The sequence below is a fragment of the Melospiza melodia genome, chromosome 8 (genome assembly GCF_035770615.1).
Source record: "Melospiza melodia melodia isolate bMelMel2 chromosome 8, bMelMel2.pri, whole genome shotgun sequence".
NCBI lineage: Eukaryota > Metazoa > Chordata > Aves > Passeriformes > Passerellidae > Melospiza > Melospiza melodia.
Window position 1 is genome coordinate 16,847,350 of NC_086201.1, and position 20,196 is coordinate 16,867,545.

General features: G+C 37.2%; 1 protein-coding gene across 6 annotated transcripts in view; it reads left to right on the plus strand.

Annotated features, from left to right (window-relative positions):
- The window catches only part of SLC4A10 (solute carrier family 4 member 10), a 147,080-nt gene that overhangs the window by 67,935 nt on the left and 58,949 nt on the right, over nucleotides 1-20,196 (plus strand). For all 6 annotated transcript variants that reach the window (XM_063161991.1, XM_063161994.1, XM_063161992.1 and 3 more), the window contains 2 exons: nucleotides 8,175-8,313; nucleotides 15,099-15,259. In XM_063161991.1, the coding sequence (XP_063018061.1) occupies nucleotides 8,175-8,313; nucleotides 15,099-15,259 (300 nt within the window). The remainder of the gene's footprint in view (nucleotides 1-8,174; nucleotides 8,314-15,098; nucleotides 15,260-20,196) is intronic.

Below are 20,196 nucleotides of genomic sequence, written 5' to 3' on the forward strand. Positions count from 1 at the left end.
TTTTGGCTGAGAACTTAGCTCTGTTCTTTCAACTTCTGGAGACCTAGGCTTGTGTCCTTCTTAATGTCAAAAGTAAAAAAAAAAGAAGAAATTAACTGGCTGAATCTGTTCTTAATAGTCTTTGACATTTGTGCATGCAATAAAATACAATGTTCAACATAATTCTATGTTAGGTAAAGCAGCCTATGTTCAAAGGATCTCTGAGGGTGAAATAGCAGTAATATGAAAAAAGATAGTCTTGAAGTAGATTTGTAGCATGATGGTCACTGCACTCATCCTCCAGTGTACCTCAAGAAGTGAGTAGAGGTCTGCAGTTTTTAAAGTCACAATTTCATTTTTAAAGGTATTATCGTTACCAGTTCAAGGATGTGTGTAAGTGGTGTCGCTTGACAGACAAGTTACAGGCCGGAAACATGGAAATCTTTTCTGGATTCAGACTGCTGAAGATATTCTTCAAAGTGCTTGGTTGATAAGAATTCAAAGAATCCAAAGATAGAAGCAGAAATCTGGAAATATCTGGTCTTTTCACCCTGAATAATTATCTGAATAGTAAATTTTGAGGGTTTTCCCCTTTGTCTATCTGACTCCTGGAAGTTGGGCCAGTGAAACAGATTTTGAGCTTTGACATTGGTTCATCCAGGCAGAAATGACAAGAGTGAAAAGATTTACATAATCAAGGCACGTCTGAAAATGCTACAGTGATGGTGAGGTTAAGCACATACAGAACAGGCAGACAAAATAATACAGAGATTAATAGTAGTCAATATACGCCTCCTTCTTTCACTTTAGTTTTTCCTTACAGGAGTTTCAGACAATTTGCTGTGCTGCCTGGAGCAAAGCATTGCCTTCAGAGAGAATATAAGCATGATTTTTCTATGTTTTATTTGCACAGAGGGAGCAACAGATACTTCCCACACTAAATCTGAACCTACTAAACCTCTATAAGCTTTTTAGCTGTTCTTCCCCATGACTCCAAGTTTCTAACAGTAACCAGAAGTGAAGGAAGCTCAAAGGAAGGCAACACACTTCCTTTTTCTGATGTGTAACTCAATATGGGGGACTGTATTACCTGAGAGAGTAGATCCAAACTAGTCCCTTAATTTATAAATCATTCTGATTTAATTGAGCAAGCAGAAATGCAAGCTTAGCTCCATCTTTCTATTGACACCTTTTAATGCTTTTCTGCCAAATAGTAGAAGGCTGTATGCTTGGGAACTGTGAAGGAGGAGGGGAAAGAAAAAAACATTTTGATGAGCAGGTGCAAGAAGAAAAGATGGAGAAAATAAGCACTGTGAGACCAACTGATGGAAAACAGTGCTTTGAAGTAAGTCAGAAAAATACATAAGGATTTTTATGATACAAGAGAATAAATTAGCAGTGTTTTGAAGCAGTGAAGTATGAAAGGAGATATAATAAAAGTAAAAGATCCAACCACTGAATAATAGAGATTCTGGAACAAGTAAAGACCTGAAATATTCAGACATGAAGTGCTCCACAGTGCTGAGTTAACCCAGCATGGGATAAAGCATTATTTTCTGTCATAATCTATAACTGTATAATTTATAACTTTTTCTGTGCAGCACCATCACGTGCAGCCCTTGCTCTGCTGTCACTGCTGCAGGAGCTGTGCAGTGCACCTTGTGCTGGGGCCTCTGTGGGTCCCATGCAGAGTCACAGGTGCCACCTGGTTCCTGTCCAGTAAAAACTAATTCCTTTAATGTTTTCTGTGTATCAGCATGGGTGGAAAACACCTCTAATCAGTTCAATGACAATAGGGGGAAGCTTCCCGGTAATTCCTTTGAATCCTGGCTGGGAAAGCTGTAACAGCTATTTTCTGGGAAGGTGGGAAGGTTTCTGCAGAGAAGATTTTTTTAGAACATTCTGACATTGACTCATTAGCTTTTTTTTTTAATCTCCTACTGTCATTTTAAAAAAATAACCCAAGCGTTCTCAGTGTACAGATTCAGAGATAACTCCAGATTAGACAAATAATATGCAGAATATGTACTTAGTAGGATGAAAGAGAGTCCTGTCATTTAGGGGCACAGATCAGTTACTCAGGTTTGGGTTTTGTTTTCCCTACACCTGGTTCTTACTCTCTGTCTGTTGCCTCTTAATGAGATGAGGTTGTAAAAGGTGTTTCCATTTTGCAATAACGATGTGCCTGTAATGGCACAATTTACAGATTTGATGGTTTGCACATTGGGAGGGATTTTTGGGTAGTAAAAACTGTAAGCTAAGTGATTTCAGCGGCCTAGGTTTTCACCATCTGGTCTCTTAAGTTTCTTCTTTTTGAAGAGAAGGAGAAATTCAGTGCATTTATCCACTCTAGTTAAAAATGCAGTAGTGCTGTTTATTTTACTGGAGAGGTTTACTCTTCTCAGCTGAAATGCTGCTGTTGTAATTAAGGCCCCAGTTTCATTTCTGCCTTAAGCTCCCCTTCTCCACAGTTTTCCTTGTGGGGTAAAGTATTGCGACTGCTTAGGAATTAAATTAGGAATTGATGCAAATTAAAACTTATTTGGTTAAAAAAAAAAGGCTCTTTCTAGCCTGGGGCATCTCCGTGGTGCTGCTTGTGAGGGCAGTGGGTGCCAGCCCCTGTGAGCTGCAGGGCCACGAGGCTCCATCAGTGCCGTGGGTCGTGGTGGCACTGAAAGCCTGCTGCACATTTCCCTTTGGCTGGTGGGGTTGCACTTGCTTGTGTGCATGTGGATTTTAGTGACAGTTTTCTGTGCCTTTTTTGATGTTTGTTGTTTGCCTGTAGCCAGTGAAACAGCTTTTTGGTAGTCATCAGTTAAAGATATTTAATAGCTGTTTTAAAATTGTGGAAGAGGGAGACTTTGGCTCTGAACTGGATGTCTCTAAGGACAGGTTTTGTTGAGGGTTAAAGTGAACACAGCTGTGAGAGCTGGGGTTTGATTACAGCCTCATGTGTGTCCTGTATGAGTAGACACTGTGGAAGCTTGTGGAAGGTTTGGTTTGCTCTTTTAAGAAATCTGGATTTAGTAATCCCTTGTTTTAAAGAGGCTTAAATTTGTAATTCATGATATTGGGTGTGGCAAGGCAAGCAGAGCAGAGCCTGACACAGGACTGGACACACAGCTCAGGAAAGGCTCTGGAGGCAATGCAGACAAAAAAACTGAGTTGCCCAATGGGGCTTCTTTTGGTTAGTAGAAGGACCTGAAGAAAGTAAATCTAAAAGACTCAGCAGGATGTACTTGGTACCTAAACTCAAGCGCTGAAGGGCTGTTAGTGGGGTAAATTTAATTATTTGTGAAGAGTATGGCTGTTAAGAGAATTCACCTACTCTTAACTGTAGGCTTGTATGAGGAATGATGAACCCAGAAATTTGAATCTCTGGGCAGCTGTGGCACAGATTGCTGCAAATCTGGATTAAAATAATGTATCATATCTGCAGTTTTAAGAATCTAGCAAAAAAAGAGGATAATTAAAGCTTGGGAATTGTCCATATTGTCAGATCCAAAAGATATGATTATTTGCCATAGCCCTGGGTTGATGGAAATAGTTCATGTCAAGAAAATGCTGGGATAGTTCCCTGAAGCAGATTGTACCTGCAGGGATAAAGTGCCAGAGTATAACCAAAGGAATACTTTCTCCCAACCCAACATGTGATTTCTAAGGTCTGTGAAGAGACTTTCAGAAGTGTCCTGTATGGCTGTTTGCTCTTTTATGTGCACTTTAGTAATGCAAATTTAGTTTAAACTTTTACTAAGTTTTCTAATTAATGAATTCATGATCCTTACCTGTACTGATTGCTGAGCTAAGGGCGGGGTCCAATCTGCAAAGGAAGGAGGTTAGGGGAGAATCCCCATCCACCACTTCTGTGGTGAGTACAAGCAGGAGGATGATGAATGTTTGTGTCTGAAATGATCCTTTCTTTTCTCTGCTCCTGTGAATTTCCACTTGGCTTGTGAGGGATTGTTATTAGTGTCAACTGTGCTACACTTGCTAACTCCCAGTCTGCTCTTTGTCCTGTACAGCAAGTAATAAAAAAAATAGTTTACATATTTATTATTATTTTGATGTGGATGAGAAGAGCACAAAGCATGGATTAAATCTTGTATATGTTGCTTACTATCTTATGGGAATTTCTGTAATGAAAGTTTTAATTTAATAGTTAGCATGTTTTCCAATGTGGAAAAATTAATCTCTTGCTTGTTCATCTGCTGACCCCAGTGAGAAGTATTTGGCTACTAATTCTACCCTTTAATGCAGGTTTGACAGGCTGAGAAATACAGGGAGTGTTACCAGACATACATTTTTTCACTCTTTCTAGAGTTTATCAAGAACAGAGGACAGAATTTAGGTACATTTTCTATGTACTGAAAGCTATATTTCTGCTTGTGACATCGCCTGGTGGATTGTGTGCAGTTCTGCCTGATGGCAGGGAGGTTTGTCCCAGTGAAACCCTGGCACCCACTGAGGAGGTGTGGGTTACTCTCACTGGTGTAGTGGAACAGAATGTTTGCTGAATTTACGTGAAGGGACTGAGAGTGATCCTCCTTTGTTACCCCAGACCAAGGCTTGATTTTACCTTATTCCCTTAGACGAGAGGGAGCAACCCTGACCCAGAGTTGTGGTCGCACTTGGGGATGTTCTAAATGGGGAAAATGGCAGTTATGGCTCCTTTCTACTTGTGTTTTGCAAGGTGGGAAGGTGTTGTGGGACACCTTTTGCCACTGCCTGCACTCAGCGCTGTTCCAGGGAGCAGCTCCTTGTTTCCCTCTGGGAATTAGGTTATTAGACACTCTAGCTTTCAAATATGCTCTTTTGGTGTGTCTGTGCCCACATCTTTCATTTGTTTTAGGGTTGTTGATGCCTGTACAAGGAGTCATAAATAGATCAATATATCAGGTTTCTGCAGGGTCACTCCCTTTCTGCAGCACTGAGTCCCACTTTGGATTTGTGTGTACAACAATAGCTTAACCACCAGGTCTTACCCTTTTATTAGGCCAGTGGAGTTAGCTAGATTTTTAAATGTGTAATACTCAGAATTTTCATGCATGCAATGAATTCAAGGTATCAGAGGTAGTTTGGATGCAAGTGCTGCACATATGAAATGAGCACAAGCCCAGAGAAACCCAGGGATAAAACAGAGGGGCTGGTGGAGCCACAGGAATCAGAAAGCTGCTTCAGTTCTCCTGACTGAGACTGCTCATTGGCCAAGTAGGAGTGCTTGGTGATGGTACTCCAGCTCCTATTGCGCACGAGGCTTTCTACCCAGTTCTAGCTGGTCGTGGAGGGTTTCCTGAATTGGTGATGAACAAGTTCCTTGGGAGAATCATTAGCTGCTTATTGTGATACTTCAAGTTCATGTTGCTTCTGATAACTCTGATATAAAATAATTACAGTGATAGAAATACTACTGTAACTGATTAGTCTCACTCATTATTTTTTTTTAAAGTGTAATCTAGATTGTTCTCATTACTTTTTAGAAATAGCAATAATAGTATGAAGGATTTTTTTTTGTGCTGGCTGCACTACTTGAAGTAGGGATAGACAAAAATAATATTCAAGCCAATTTCTGTTTGCCTAGACTGCAGAAAACATTGTGTCCTAGTTTGCAAATATTATGCTTCTGCACTGAGGATTAAGTTATCACAGTTTGACAGTCAGCAATTGAAGTATTCTTCCATACTGATTTTGAATCACATATTACTAATTTTCTATATAACACATTAATGGCATATTTGGTATTTATTACTCCTATGAATATGAGCCAAATCTATCTGGCATTGCTCATGAATAGTCCTTTTAATTCAGTTTTACAAGTGGAACCAACAGATCTGTTGTTTTTATTATAATTTTCCTATTGTTTATGTCTTTTAGAATTTGGTCCTTGAAATAAAATTATTGTATCATAAAGCAAGTGATAACTTTTTTTCAGTTTCAGCTTGTTGTCTGAAAATGAAGCTGTGACTTGCAGGTTTCAAATATCAATAGAAATCACAGCAGTAAAGAAGGACAGAATCTAGCAGCTTTTTTTACTGCTTTGTTAACAAGGAAGAAGATAATTTAGTGCATATTTCGTCATTTCTATAAATGTGGTGCTCAGGGGTGTGGTTTGGTGGTGGACTTGGCAGTGCTTGGTCCCCATGATGTTGGATGTCTGAAAGATTCTGATTCACTGTTGTCAGTCAAGTAGCTTGTTACATAGAAGACCCAGTAAGAGCAAATTACTGCAGTGAGGTGACTCCTTGTTGCTGCTCACCTGACTTCAAGAGGTTTCTGATCCTGTGCTCTCCTCCCACGCTGAAAACTTGTACTTGCATGAGGATCATGACTGTCACAGAGCTGCAGCTCTGCTGTGCAACACTGCTCATTTATTACTTAACAGTAGCAGTTGCTGTAAATCAGTTCTGGTGCTGATTTTATCAACAGTACAGGATGTTCCTGGCAATGCTTATTCTCAGATGCTAGCTGCAGTCCAGCTCTCTACCGAAGTAGCTTGTTTTCCATGTTCTGTTAGTAGTCATATGCACTAATCCATTGTAAATTCCTATCTCACTGAATTTTGTCCTTCTGGAAATCAGTTTTAAGAAGTTGCACACTTCTTAATTAGAATGTACTTTTTTGTCTCTGATTTAAAGAAAAAAGTGAACATTTTTAAAGAAAAAAAAAAAAGACGACTGAACAGTAAGAGAGATGAGAAAGAAAAGAAAGGGTAAAGTGGAAGAGTTTCTTGCTGTTCTTCAGTGATTCACCAAAAGTAATTCCTTTAGCTGTGCCCCTTGCAGTTCCATCCTCTGGTTCTTTGTAGTACCTGCGTCCAAACATCTCTTCCCTCTCTCCTGTATTTCTCCTTGGGTTTAATTTCCTTGCTTTGTGAAGGAGTAAATAGGCTTTAGTGCACTAGATCTTTACACTCTGTTAAAGCAAATAGGCCTCAGGTGAAAACTGTCATGTATTGTTTGTGTTTCCTTGCAAGTTTAGTACCGCTATCAAAAAGGTATCTCTATTGATGAATTTAAATTTCTGTGTCAGTGGCCCATTTAATTTGTTTGGATCAGAGCTGTGTTTTCTCTTTAATTAGCATTCAATGGGTGCTATAATCTCATTTTTTCCAATATTCAAAGAGCTTTAAGACCCTGTGCAGTGATGCTCTTTGCTGTTAGATGGAACAATGTAGCTTGTCTTACAAATATGTTATAGAAGTGAACTTCATTTAGACGATGTTCAAGGAGTCACTGAGCTGTTCTGCTGGATAATCAGTTTTTCAGTTCACTGGCAGGCTGGCCTCTCTCAATTCTCACAAAGGACTTTTGGTTCCTTTCAGAAATCTAAAATGCATTAGCAGAAAAAGCAGCCATGTATTGCTAGAGAGGCTGTGCTTCATCAGAGTTTGTTCATTGAGATTTGCATTTAAATAAGCAAATAGGATATAGGACTTTTTAAATACAGCACTTGAGCTATGAACATTGAATATACATGTACTTTAAGATGCTCTGTGAATTTTTTGAGTGAAAAAACAATAGCATGTCTTCAAAAATATATTTAGCTATCTGCACTGAAAGGTTATGAAGGAAATTAATCAATAATAGTATTGAAAGGGAAGTCAGGAAGAATAAAATGAGGAAGCTGGGACAGGTTAAAAAGTTGTGTATCTCAAGCAGCCTAACGAAGTAGAAAGAGTTAACAAAGGGGCAAGTGTCAAGTCTGCAATTGTATATTCACATTAGGCAGGTTTTGTTTGGTGTATTTCTCCTACAGCAAAGAGTTCACATTTAGTATTCTGTCTTTATGACCTGAGCTAGATCTGCAGATGCAGACTTATGAAGTGGTAAAGTAGATTTTCCTAACACTGGAGTAAAAGTCTTTTATCAGCTTTATTCAGCTTTATCTGTGCTTCTGTGCTGCTTCTGTATTTTTTTTTCTGGGAGATACCATTCACACTTCCAATACACCCTGTTTCTATACATCAGGTCATAGCTTTGGAGGAGTTTTTTGAAAAGTGGACTTGACAACTACAGTAAATGAGGACGTCTCATTCTGAATGTGTTTGTGTGTAGTTGAATGTTCTTACAGAAGAACTGTAAATTTTTTTGTGTGGCAGTAAGTGATGTGCATGAAAACGTCTGGATAATCTTATAACATTTGTTTTCTCAGGGCAAGAAAACTGGTGTTTTGGACTTGATATTTTTATTTTTCTCCAGATACCCCATCACAAAGGGTGCAGTTTATTCTTGGAACAGAAGATGATGATGAGGAACACATTCCTCATGATCTCTTCACTGAGCTTGATGAGATCTGCTGGCGTGAAGGAGAGGATGCAGAGTGGAGAGAGACAGCAAGGTGAGCATTTCCATATCTGTATGTTTCTTATCTGTAGGTATTGGTTTCTGGTGTATTGAGGAATGACTTCAAAGCTGTAGCAAGCTCAGGGACAGATTTTGGATATAAAGCTTAAATAAAACCATAATTTTAATCCTTTGTCTGCTAGTATTACTACAGCATCCATCATTTCCCAGAGCCAAATATTTTCATTTGGATTTATGAATATAGGTCAGAGTGAACACTGATGGAAAACAAAAAGTAAATATACCATATATATGAATTAAAATAATTGGGTCAGTTCATATTTTATCTTCTAATTTAAAGAATCTTTCAAACTTCATATTTTGTTTGAATACTCAAGAAAGTGGTAAGGGAGCCATTATAAAGAGATTAAAGCAAGGACTGAGATTACTTTTTGAGCAGTAGAACTTTTACATATTCTAAGTTGCCATGAGCAGTTTGAGATTGAGTATTCAGTGTTGGATTATTTTATTTCTGCAAAATTACTGGGAAAGACTTTTAGATTGCATTTCTGCTGTGAAAAATAATACCGGTACAGAACTTTTCATTGTATATTTTTTTCCTTGAGCATTTAAATGGGAAATAATTTGCTTAGTTTCATTAAGAATTTACATTTTACAGCCGTTTTTATTTTTCATCTTGAAACCTTAGTTCTTCCTCTCCCTCTCAGTTGTTGATGGTGTTCCTCAATGGTGCCCAAAAGTCTGTGTAATATATATATTTTGTAGAACATAAATTGCAAAATTTCTGGAAGGATTTTGTGGGTAACTATGTATGTGGGCTGTCTGACATGAATATGGCTGGTAGTTTTCTTTCTAATTTTATTGCAAATTTCTACTTTCCCAGAGGGCCAAAAAATTGTCTATGACCTTCCCTTCCATTATCTGTTCATAGGCAGCATAGGCAGGTGCTAAATATAGATTTTTATGTGTAGAAAATTCTCATATGGGGATTGTGCTGCAAAAGGAAGACAGTAATGTTCCTAAACAATCTTATTAATATTCAGAGAGAGAAAATCTAATCAAGGTAATCGTCTGCAATGTTCTCATACTGATTAGGAATACATAGAACTTCTCTAGGAGGGGTATCAACTTCTGTTGAAATTAAAAAGTAAAAATCACGTAAAATGTTACGTTATTTTTAAGCAGGGAAATAGCAACTTCTTTAGTTCAACTTAACAAAAATCTGTTGGCAAATTATTAAAGAATTGTGTTTCTGAAAATTATAACAATTTCTGTCAGCAAGTGGTTCTGATGAAGATAGAATTCAAAAGGAGTAGGTGAAATAAATTTCTGTTTCAGTTGATCTGTTTATATGCACAGCCTTCTCAATTGTTGTTTGTGAAATGACAAATTAAAAATGTTTAATAAAAACGAGATTGTTAAAAAAAGGCAGGACAAAATCAGCAAATAAAAATACATTTTTCGAGCTCAGAAAATACAAGAGTGACATGATAGGTGATAGTAAAATTTTCATTAGCTTTAGCTGTAAGATGGAAAGAAAGAATGCTGTGTGGAAAGAACTGGACAAGATAAATGGTCAGTTTGGATCCCCAGATTTCAGACTGCATTTGGCATGGGGTGACTGGTTAGAAAAGGAGGAGATGGCAAGGAAATTACCAAATTTAAAATGAAGATAAGACTCAAAGTGCTTCTCTGTGCAAATAAGAGGGTGCAATAATTTCCATCCCAGAAAGGTGAAAGAACATGTATTTAATGCGTAGAGCAATTCCTGTCTCTCTGAGTCTGTCAGTTGTGCTGTGATAATCCAAACACAGCAGTAGTATTAAATAAATGATAAAAAGGGTTGGGGAAAACAGAGCCCTTATAGTCAAATTTCAGAGCCATACAATGCTAATTGGCTTTTGTTTTTCTGACAAAGAAAAAACAGTGAATCTCAATTTTTCCAAGTAAAGCATTTGGTATGGTACAGCAGTGGGAATGTATTACTTAAACTGCATTCTAGTGTAAAAATGCTATTAGCAGGTCAGGAACTATTTGAAGAGGTGCAGCAGGCCATGCTGAGAGATTATACTATTGGTGTGAAAGGTAGTGACAGCTAACTTCTGAAGAATGAGGCTTAATAAATAGATTTATTATTGAATTTTAAAATGGGATTATCATAAGGAAACTTGCTGATAATAAGAAATTAGGAGGTATTACTCCTCTAGAAATAGATAAAGGTATCACACACAAAGAACCAAGTGGCTTTGAGTAGAGTAATAGAAATGGGATGGTGTTTAATGTGCAAGATCATGTGCTTAGAAATTAATACACTGGGTCACTTTAAATACCTGTGGTTAATTCAGGACTTCAGAATTACCGATTTGACTAAAAGCATGGTATGGAGAAGATACAACCTGAATTTGTTGCTGTTCCAGGCTTATTGTATGTTTTTCATCTGTGTGCAAAATGTCACTTGGAAATATTTGTAAATCTTACTGTTTGGCTTTGGATGTAGTTTCAGGTAGCGATTAATTACATTTAATGAGAGCGATAGCCCTAAGTGGGTATGCATTCATTTCACCAAGCTCTGCACTTGGTGCGCCTGGACTGAAGTGTTGGGCTGGCCCTGATGAAGCACATCTGTATCTTGGTGTTTTCAGTTTGATTGAAAGTGCACTGGACTTTTCTGTTCCAGGATCTGATTTAGACTCTCCCATCCATGGAATTAGTTGGTGAGCAGAATGGAATGAATAGCTTGGTTATGTTGATATAGGGATGATTTTTTTCTCCATCAATTGATTTCAAGCCAGAAGAAACACATACCTTTTAAAATCAATAGTCATTCTTACAGTAGTTTTTATATGTGGCCCAGCTGTACAGTTGTGCATTCTCTATGGAGATGATGCATAGTTTCTAGTCTGGAAAAAAAAATCTGGTAAGTTTGTGAAGAAACGTGCTGAAGTGTAACAGTTGGATTTATTTTATACACCAAATAGTGTGGCTGCAAGTTGCAGCTGTTGGGAAGGCAGTTCATGTGTCATGGGTGGAAAGTGGTGCCTGCTTTGTAGCAAGTTTTACCCAGACTTTTGAGTCTCATTTATCTGCTAGTATCAACCAAACATATCTGGAGAATATCACTATCTTTATGGAGCAGAAGAAATTATATTGCAAGGAAGAAAATAGGAAGAAACTTAGAACCAGGAGGAAAGTGCTGAAGCTTAAATTTCAATGCACAGTTAGGAAAATAAACTCATGTCCATAGTTTAGAAAGTAAATTGTTAATAGTGACTAGAAAATAGATGGGTTAGGGAAAGTTAGGAAGTGTAGTGCATTTTCCCTGGATCAAAACTTTCTTCCAAAGAAAGTGGGTCGCAAGAAACATAAGTTTCTCACTGCTGCTTAGTTCCTGACATGCTTGTATTCTTTGGTTGGTTTTCAAATCAGTGTGGGCAGGCACAAGCTCATGTGGAAATTGATACAGATTGAAATATTACATTAAAACCATTAACTGTTGTGAGTACATTCTCCATCTCTCTGCTGCAGACATACCACACTACTAAACAGGTAAATACAGTCACCCACTTCATATTGTGCATAAAATGCAGTAACTGTGTCTAAAATGAAGCATGTGCACTCTTTTATTGATGCCTGAGAAAGTGATGAAGCTGGTGTTAGAAGCTAGGACATGTACATAAGGTGTGTGTACCCACCCTAGCCTGAGTTGTATTTTCCTATAGTAACATGCCTTGCTGAAACTCTTGTTGGCATGTTTTTTCTAGCAAGCATTCTATCTGAGGAACTAAACTGTGTTATCAGTAGACCTGTGCCAGTCTGTAGCAGTAAAAGAAAGCTGTAGGGATGAAAGTGCTCTTCCATGCAATCACACACAACAGAGATAGCTCCAGATGTGTTCCAGTTGCAGAGGATGCGTGTGACATGAGCTCAATAGGGGCCAATGATGTTGCCCAAGAAACTAAGAAAGGCTTTCATCTGTCAGTCATACCAATTTAAGGGGTTAAACTGCAAAAGTAAATATATTTAAATTTCTCTTTGAGAAACTAAAAGGAGTAAAAAATGGGCAAACTGGGATCTATGCCTGAGTTTGTATTTCAAAGCCACTTCTGTCATGGAGCCTTGCTCATGAATTCAGAGGATTGATCAAATGGTATTATGATTTTTAAAACTACTGAAAACTTAGAATTGAAAGGCTCTGCATAAGATTAGAGTTGTTTTATGTTTGCTTCTACTCTTTCTCATTTGATATGTAAAATAAGGATTATCTGACATAACAGACATATTTCTGTAAAGACAAAAGGTGGTAAATAGTACAATGCTGTTCCTTTGATGAAATTAGCAAACTTATGATATGCTTATTAAAATCAAAATAGAAGTTTATTTCAAACATAGAATGCTCTCAGCTGGACATGATTTAATTCCATGTCCTGGCTTGTTGACTCATTGAGTAACAATGTATGATAATGTGTTTAAACACCTAAGTTTCAGCAGCAGTAGGAAATGGGGTGCAACCCATACAATTATAGTATTCCAGTTCATGGAAATGCAGAGGATCACAATGGCAAGTAAAATTATTTGAGCAGTAGCAATAGTTTCCTATGGATTTTTATGCACCAATGGGTAAGCTTTAATGTCTGACAATACAAACTCTAATTAAAGCTGTTTTCATGATTTAGACTTCTCTGTGTCCCTGGTATGTTACAAGCTCTGATAATAAGCCTGCCTCTGTCCAGTCACCTGTCTTAGATTTTTAAGAATATGCTTGTCTTTTATTGCTCTTTTAAAATCTATTTACAGCTGGTCAGTAGATTTAAATTAGGAAATATCAAGGACAGACTGCAGCAGCATAATCAGATAAGCAATGTTGAAGACTGATTTACATGAACAAAACGTAATGACAGTATGAGGTTTCTGATGATATTTTGTCAAACTCGATGCTTGGATAATTTCTTTTAGACTATAGGAAACATGGGTTTTACTTTTTTTTCTGAATCAGCATAAAAGATGTAACAAGCTAAGCACAAATAATAAGATATGTAATAACACTATTAATAATTCATAGTAACAGAAATAATTAAGAATACTCAAGCATAAAGATCTTATAAATCTCCTAAAGAGATTAGAAACATACACAGAAATGGAGGTATGAGAAGAGAAAAAGGTAGGTGTTTTGCAGAGTCTTGGTACACAATAGTTTAAACAGGACAATAAATGTACCATATTTGTGGTGCTGTGGGTACAAATAGGTACTGCACATTTTTCAACTTGGAAACAAGAGTGCCATTAATAAGATAGGAGCAGCCTCTTCTTAGGGAGTTCAAGTGTTAGTGCAAAATGAAAAAAAATTTAAGAACTAGTTTTTCTTCTCACACGCTTCTTCCCTGAGTTGTTGTAGGCCTTCCTTTAATAGTATAGCTTTGAATTTGATGGGGAGAAGTGTGTTAAATTGTGTTTGATGTCCCTTTGGACATGGATTTGAAAATTTATTTGGAAAATCTCATTTGCATATGCAAATTCGATTTCATGGTTTGGCTTTGTGGAAGCAAATTTTTGTGCTGTGTCCTCCTTGCTGCTTCTCTGGAGGAATGCAAAGGTGAAGGGGATGGGCTGAGAAGAGAAAACAGAATACAGCAAAGGGAGTGGGGAACAGGTCTGATGAAGAGCAAAGAGTTCTCATGGGCAAAGACCAAGTACAGAAACTGGCTGGTTTCCTCACAGAGGAAATGGAGGGAAAATGTTTCGATACAAAGAGGAGGAGAGGGCTAGACATAGGAGACTGGAGATTTTGAAGGACCCAAGGAGTTGAGGCAAATTGTCTCTATAAATAATGAGAGGCTGATTTGAAGGCAGCTGGGACAGTTCCTTCAGGATGGGAGCAGGTATGCTGCTGATGAGTGGGTCAGTGAAGCGATGGCTGCTTGCAGGGTGGCAGCAAAAGGGGAAGAACTTGGTACACAAGGACTGAAAGGAGAAAAGTGTCTAAAATGTGGGTATACTTGGGTATTTTACAAGTAGGAGCAGAGCATGTGTGGCCCAGGAACAGAGGAGGACAGCTGTGATAGCTGCTTTGCTGGGCTGTGAGGCTTAGTAAAACTGGAAATTCCTCAGCCTTAAAGGTTAAGGCTTTACATTTCCCTGCTGCCTGGAAATGTGTGAAGAAGCTGTCCAGGTGTGAGGCTCTGCTTGGCTGCTCTGCTGCCATGTCCATATAAAAGAGCTGAGAGCTGTGGAGTCAAGCAGTACAGGCATGTGCTGTGCCTGCAGCTGTCCAAACCTTGCTAGGCTGGCAGGTTGCAGGGCCCCACACAGCAGCATCCCTCTGTGACTTCTCAGATGTTTGTTTGTTTGTTTAATATTCTTTTAACATTTTCAGTGCAATATTTATCAGTAGAGAATTCAGTCTCAAGCAAGTTCGTCTGGCTGGATGGTAACAAAAGACTTGAGATCCTTTCATGCCAGTTTCTTATATCCTTTTACGTTTTTGAGGTTTCTCTAGACTCCTTTCCACACAACTTGTTATTCTATCACAGGAATATCATTGTAAGCCAAAGAATTAGTCAAAGTTCTTGTAGAGTACAAAGATAATTGCTTAATATATTTATCTCTTCATCTCTGTGGTCAGAGCTTAACCTCAAAAATGATATAATGCAGCATTATTAAAGAAGTAGACAATGGAAGTTTCTCATATTTCCTAAAAGGGAAGAATAAAGTGAAATCTAAAGACATACTTAACGTCTTTGTCTGTACTTTCAGCATTCATAGAAATAATTAATTTTTCATTTCTTATGCACAATGGAGTTATAAAATTGATTGTTTGTGTAGGTGGTTGAAGTTTGAAGAAGATGTAGAGGATGGTGGAGAGAGGTGGAGCAAGCCCTACGTTGCCACACTGTCACTTCACAGCTTGTTTGAGCTGAGGAGCTGCATCCTGAATGGCACAGTTCTTTTGGACATGAGAGCTAACTCCATAGAGGAAATTGCAGGTATGTGTCAATGTTTCATTTATTGGTTATAAAAATTATTTAATAAAAATGAAAGAAAGTTGTTGCATAATAATCAATTCAGTTTAGAAACTCCTTGGAAGTGTTTTTCTCAATTTACTAGAAAAGAAACTCGTGTCTGGCACAATTAATAAATATTTTATTTATATTTTTTATGTGGAATCTGTTGCTTTAAGAATCAATTTTTGAATAAAGAAGAGAATTAAAATGGAAGAAAGAGGGTAGTTTGGTTAGATTTAATTAGAGCTGGCATGTTCTCTGCTCCTGCCATGCCGCCTAAAGTGACTGAGGCGTGTGCTAACTTTCACAAACTTAATCTACTGCTATGCTAATTACAGGCAATCTAGCTTAAAAAACCCCAAAACATAGGGAAGTATTTATTGCAATTAAATTACACGAAAACAGATATGTCTCTGACTTGAGAATGAAATCAGGAGTAATGATAGAGTGTATGATTTTAAAAGAAATTTTAGGTACAATTAACTTAAGATAAACTTGAGTGCATTTTTTCCAATAGAAGTTAATTTGGTAGTTGCAGTTCTAGAGCTTGTGGGAGCTTCTGAGCAAAACAAAACAAATGGATGAGTCTTCTCTCCCAAAAGTATAAGTGAGATTGAGACTAAATGCCATTTCCTGCTTTCCTGGTGTTTTCCTGACTGTAACTAGTCTAGGAAATATACAAAGAACAAAGCAATAACATTTTCTAACACTCAAGATTATCAAGAAAACTGCTTTGTGAACAATATATAAGTGTCCCATATAAATTTAATTTTACTTATTTTAATTGTAGGGGAGATATTGTTTGGTGGGCTGTATTTAACAGTGGAATTAAAGTTGGTTCAGATTGTGGTAACTGCTTATTGTATTTACTTTTCCCAAATTGTTTATGTCAAACTGATGCAAGATATTATTAATAGAAATCTGCAGAAACTTGTGTTCCTGCTCTGTGCCGAGATCTGATTCTTCCATGACTCATAGTCTGAATTAGATCTTCAAAATTTATCATCATGAGAGATAAGCATGAAGAATAAAAAGCAGCCCATTTGAAAGAACAAAGGTGTCTACCAGTATGTTGCTTTATTATTTATTTATACATGATTAAGGAGTATTTTGGTCAGCTGCTTAATATTCTTGTATCATTTCTTTGCTTAAATAGTGCACTGGGTTTTTCAATCTTGAGCTTTACATTCTTAATCCAGAAACCACTCAACTTAGTCTATAGTCAGCTAAGAAAGCCCTTCCAGAATTGTTTCTTTTAGTAGGTAAAAAAGTAAGGATGAATGCAAAAAAACCCCAACTTCAGGGAGCATCCTTTTTTCCCCCTGTTTTTGAAAAATACAGTATATTTTCCAATATAGTGAGACCCCAATTAATTACTGTTTATAATCTCAGAACTTAGTTATAGTGATTTGGTTTCAGTTAATATGGCCAAGGATTTGAGCATTTGTAATGCTAATCTTGGAACTCACCACAGATTTAAGTTGTTCTTCAGCAGAGAATTTGGAGAGTTACCCTCACGCTATTGTAAGTCAGCCCTAGTTGTGGCTTATCCTGGTTTGTTGATTAGGAAAACCTATTCTGAGAAGAGGCTTTAGGATGATTTTCATTAAATGAAATGTACCATTTTCATTTAAAAAGTGTCCGTTGTTGTGGCAGATTTGGGTGCATTTTATTTGTTGTTTTATTTGCTTGAAGTGGTAGGCATCCCTTTCTGATAAGGTGACCTGACACATGATAAGGTTTGCATGAGTTGTGCTTGGTGTTCGAGAGAAGATTGTGTTTTTCCTCCTTTGCAGATTCAATAAGCAATGAACTATTCTTTTTTAAAAAAGCTTTGCAGGAGGTGCTTCAGGCAACTGAATCATTCTGTAAATTACTTGCATTCTGTCAGGTTTCTTTGAAGACATTTAATTTTTTTTGTGTTTTCTCCAGAAATAAAGTTGCTACTCTGGTTGCTTTTCTCTGTTGTTATTATTTGTGCAAATATTTTCTCTGTTATTATTATTTTCTTTGTTAATGTTATTTGCAGCAATGCTATTCAGCTTTTCTTCAATCAAGTCCCTTTGGAATTTGTTACTTTACTGCTATGTGTGTAATCCCTGGTCTCCAGTGATTAGACAATCACTAGAGTCTACCTAGAGTCAGTAGGCAGCACTGCAAGAAGGAAAGACAGATAGTGGTGGTGATAAGCACACCAGCAGGGCCTGTGTGCTGGTTATCTTAGAAATATGACAATTCCAAATAATATGGCAGGGAGCACTTTTTACTTGGAAGTGACTGCTGGACCTGAAGATTAGGCAGGACTGGTATGTCTCAGTGTGTTGTTTTTGCATCATGGAAGTGATGCCACACTCAGGAAATCCTTTGTTGTCTGTTCCAGTCAGTTGCTATTCCCCGTTAGAATCCTTATCTTGTGCTATAGAAGGCAAATGCTGTTTTCACCAGGAACTGTTACGTATTCCATTTGTATCTGACAGTTCTGATGCTTTAGAATTTGAAGAAAGGGCTGCTCTCATCTGTTGGCTTCAATTTTTTTTCAATATTCAGGTCTTGCTAATTGCCTCGCCAGCCATCCTCATGCCAGGCTTGTCCAGCAGTCCTGGTGATCACTTTTGGTTTTCGTTCCCTGTTACTGTGTAACACCTTTAGAAGAGTTTGTGAAAACAGGTTATGCCCTATGGCTTTAAGGGTACTCCTGAATTAAATTTATTCATGTGCTTCTGATTCATAGTTTAATGTTTTGGTTTTTTAATGCAATCTTTTGATAATTTTACTGCATTGCTATAATGCATCATCTTTTGAGAACAAATACATTATTTGTGCACATGTACTTTCTTCTTGCCTTTGTTAGCAAGAAATGTGTGCTGTGTATTTATTGGTGATATCCTGCTATCTGGGCTATATTCCAATATCAAATTACATTGCTATTAATGCAGTGCCAGTCTTCATATCCTTGAAAGAGATGTACTTAAACTTTATTGCTAAATTGAGACTAAGAATTCCTATTTGTTTTAGTCAAGGCTTTTAATCTATAAACACTTACTCACTAATGCATTAAACTCTTAGCACTTAGCCCTTGAGAATTTCTATTATTAAAGTCTGTATTTTAAGACATTAATGGGCTTGTGGTAAAATGTGTGGTACAGATGAAAGCCACCTTTTGTAGTGTTTGCATGGTTTCCAGAACCATGTATTTTGTATTTTATCTCTAGAAACAATGACAGTTCTGCATAAAAATATTTTGGCACTGCTTATGTGGTGAGAATTTTAAAATCATCCTGTATTCCAACGTGTCCATTCTCTATTAGGTCTTTTTCATTCCAGCTGTCATATTTAAAAATTACTTCATCTACAATATTGTATATTTCTTTGGACAGGCACACAATTTTCCTTGTTGCAAAAGAGCTTATTCATACCTACTATGCTGAATTCACTGACAGCATCTATTATAATAGAGACTTCTGAGATGAATTTCCAACACTGTCATCATACATCAGAACAGCATGTTTGTCCCTGAATTTCTGAAATTGTTCTTAATTTTTGTAAGATGGATTTTGCTTGTCTTGCAAGGAGCTCAGTTCCTCTGCTGAACTTTACCCTGTTTAAAAATGCAATTTCTATTGCACATATTTTGGGGGAGTTATTACTGTTTCTAATATGTGATGTTATTTTTTCATATGTCTTTGCAGTGACTCCTGAATCAGTAAGTTAGCACTCCATGCACAAGGAATTCCTCTGAACATTATGTAGTAATATTTTATCGATCACTTCTGTATAGAACATATGCTAAAAGGAAGTCTGAAAAATCTATGTAATCAAAACAGTTTATTTTGGAACTTGTCTCTTGAGGATGTATTTGCCAGAATCTGGCGGTACCATTAGAGAGCAGCTTCACTGTGTTGTTCAAGTTGGCAGATGAAAATGTTCTCTTTTGATATTTTCATTTAGTTCCTTTGAAACCATGTAGATTCTCAGATTACCATCTGGTTTTTTGATTATAACCACTGAATGAACCCAAAAGGTTCCTCTGTTTAACATATGATGCCATTTTCTGTTGTTTGGTTCAAAAACTATTCAGTCCAGCCTTTAATGGCAATACTTTCTTTACAGCATGAGCCACAGAACTTGCACATTCTTGTAGTTGTGCAGAGTGTTCTGTGAACAAATGTCAAACCTTGTCAAATACAAACTGTGGCCTCACAGTGGAGCTTTGGCGACTTGCACATATTTGAAACATTCTCATTTATTTTAAATGGTTTAATTGTAATAATGGTTTCTTTTTAAAATTAAGTTTGAAATCTACCCTTCCTTTCCAATCCCAAGATCTGTTTTTTCCCAAGCAGTCTTTTGTATGTTCCCTACGATTGAATTTTCAATCTGTGTAACAGCTTAATCTTGTGATTGAGGTCACCAGACTCTGTGCTCAGCAACTCAGGGCATTACATCCCAAGTGTGCAATTTTATTGATTTCGGTAATATCATGTTAAGCTTTCAATCTGAACAAGTCTTCTTTTACCTTTGTTTGCTTTAAGCTATATTACTCCATAATAACCACATATTTTAACTGGCTCAAGTTGAGATTTTATTTCACTGGAGCCTTTTGTTTCATCTGCAGCACTCACACTGTGTTATGTTTCTGACAGTGCTTTTATGGTACATTTAACTTTTATTACAAACACTGTAATAAAGCGTGGGATTGCCTGTGAGTAATCTGCTTCTCTGTTTGACCCTACACCTGTCTTTTGTTCAGCTTTCACCTTCTCACTTACCCAGGTTCCTGCATTTGTTTGCTTTATTTTCAGCTTAGCATGTGGTAATAACCTCTGCAGAGAAACTGTCAGGTTTTGTTCCTTTGGCTGTGGGTAAATTGTAGATATTCCAACTTCTAAGTAGCACTGTCTTTTTGTGTGGTTGTTTTG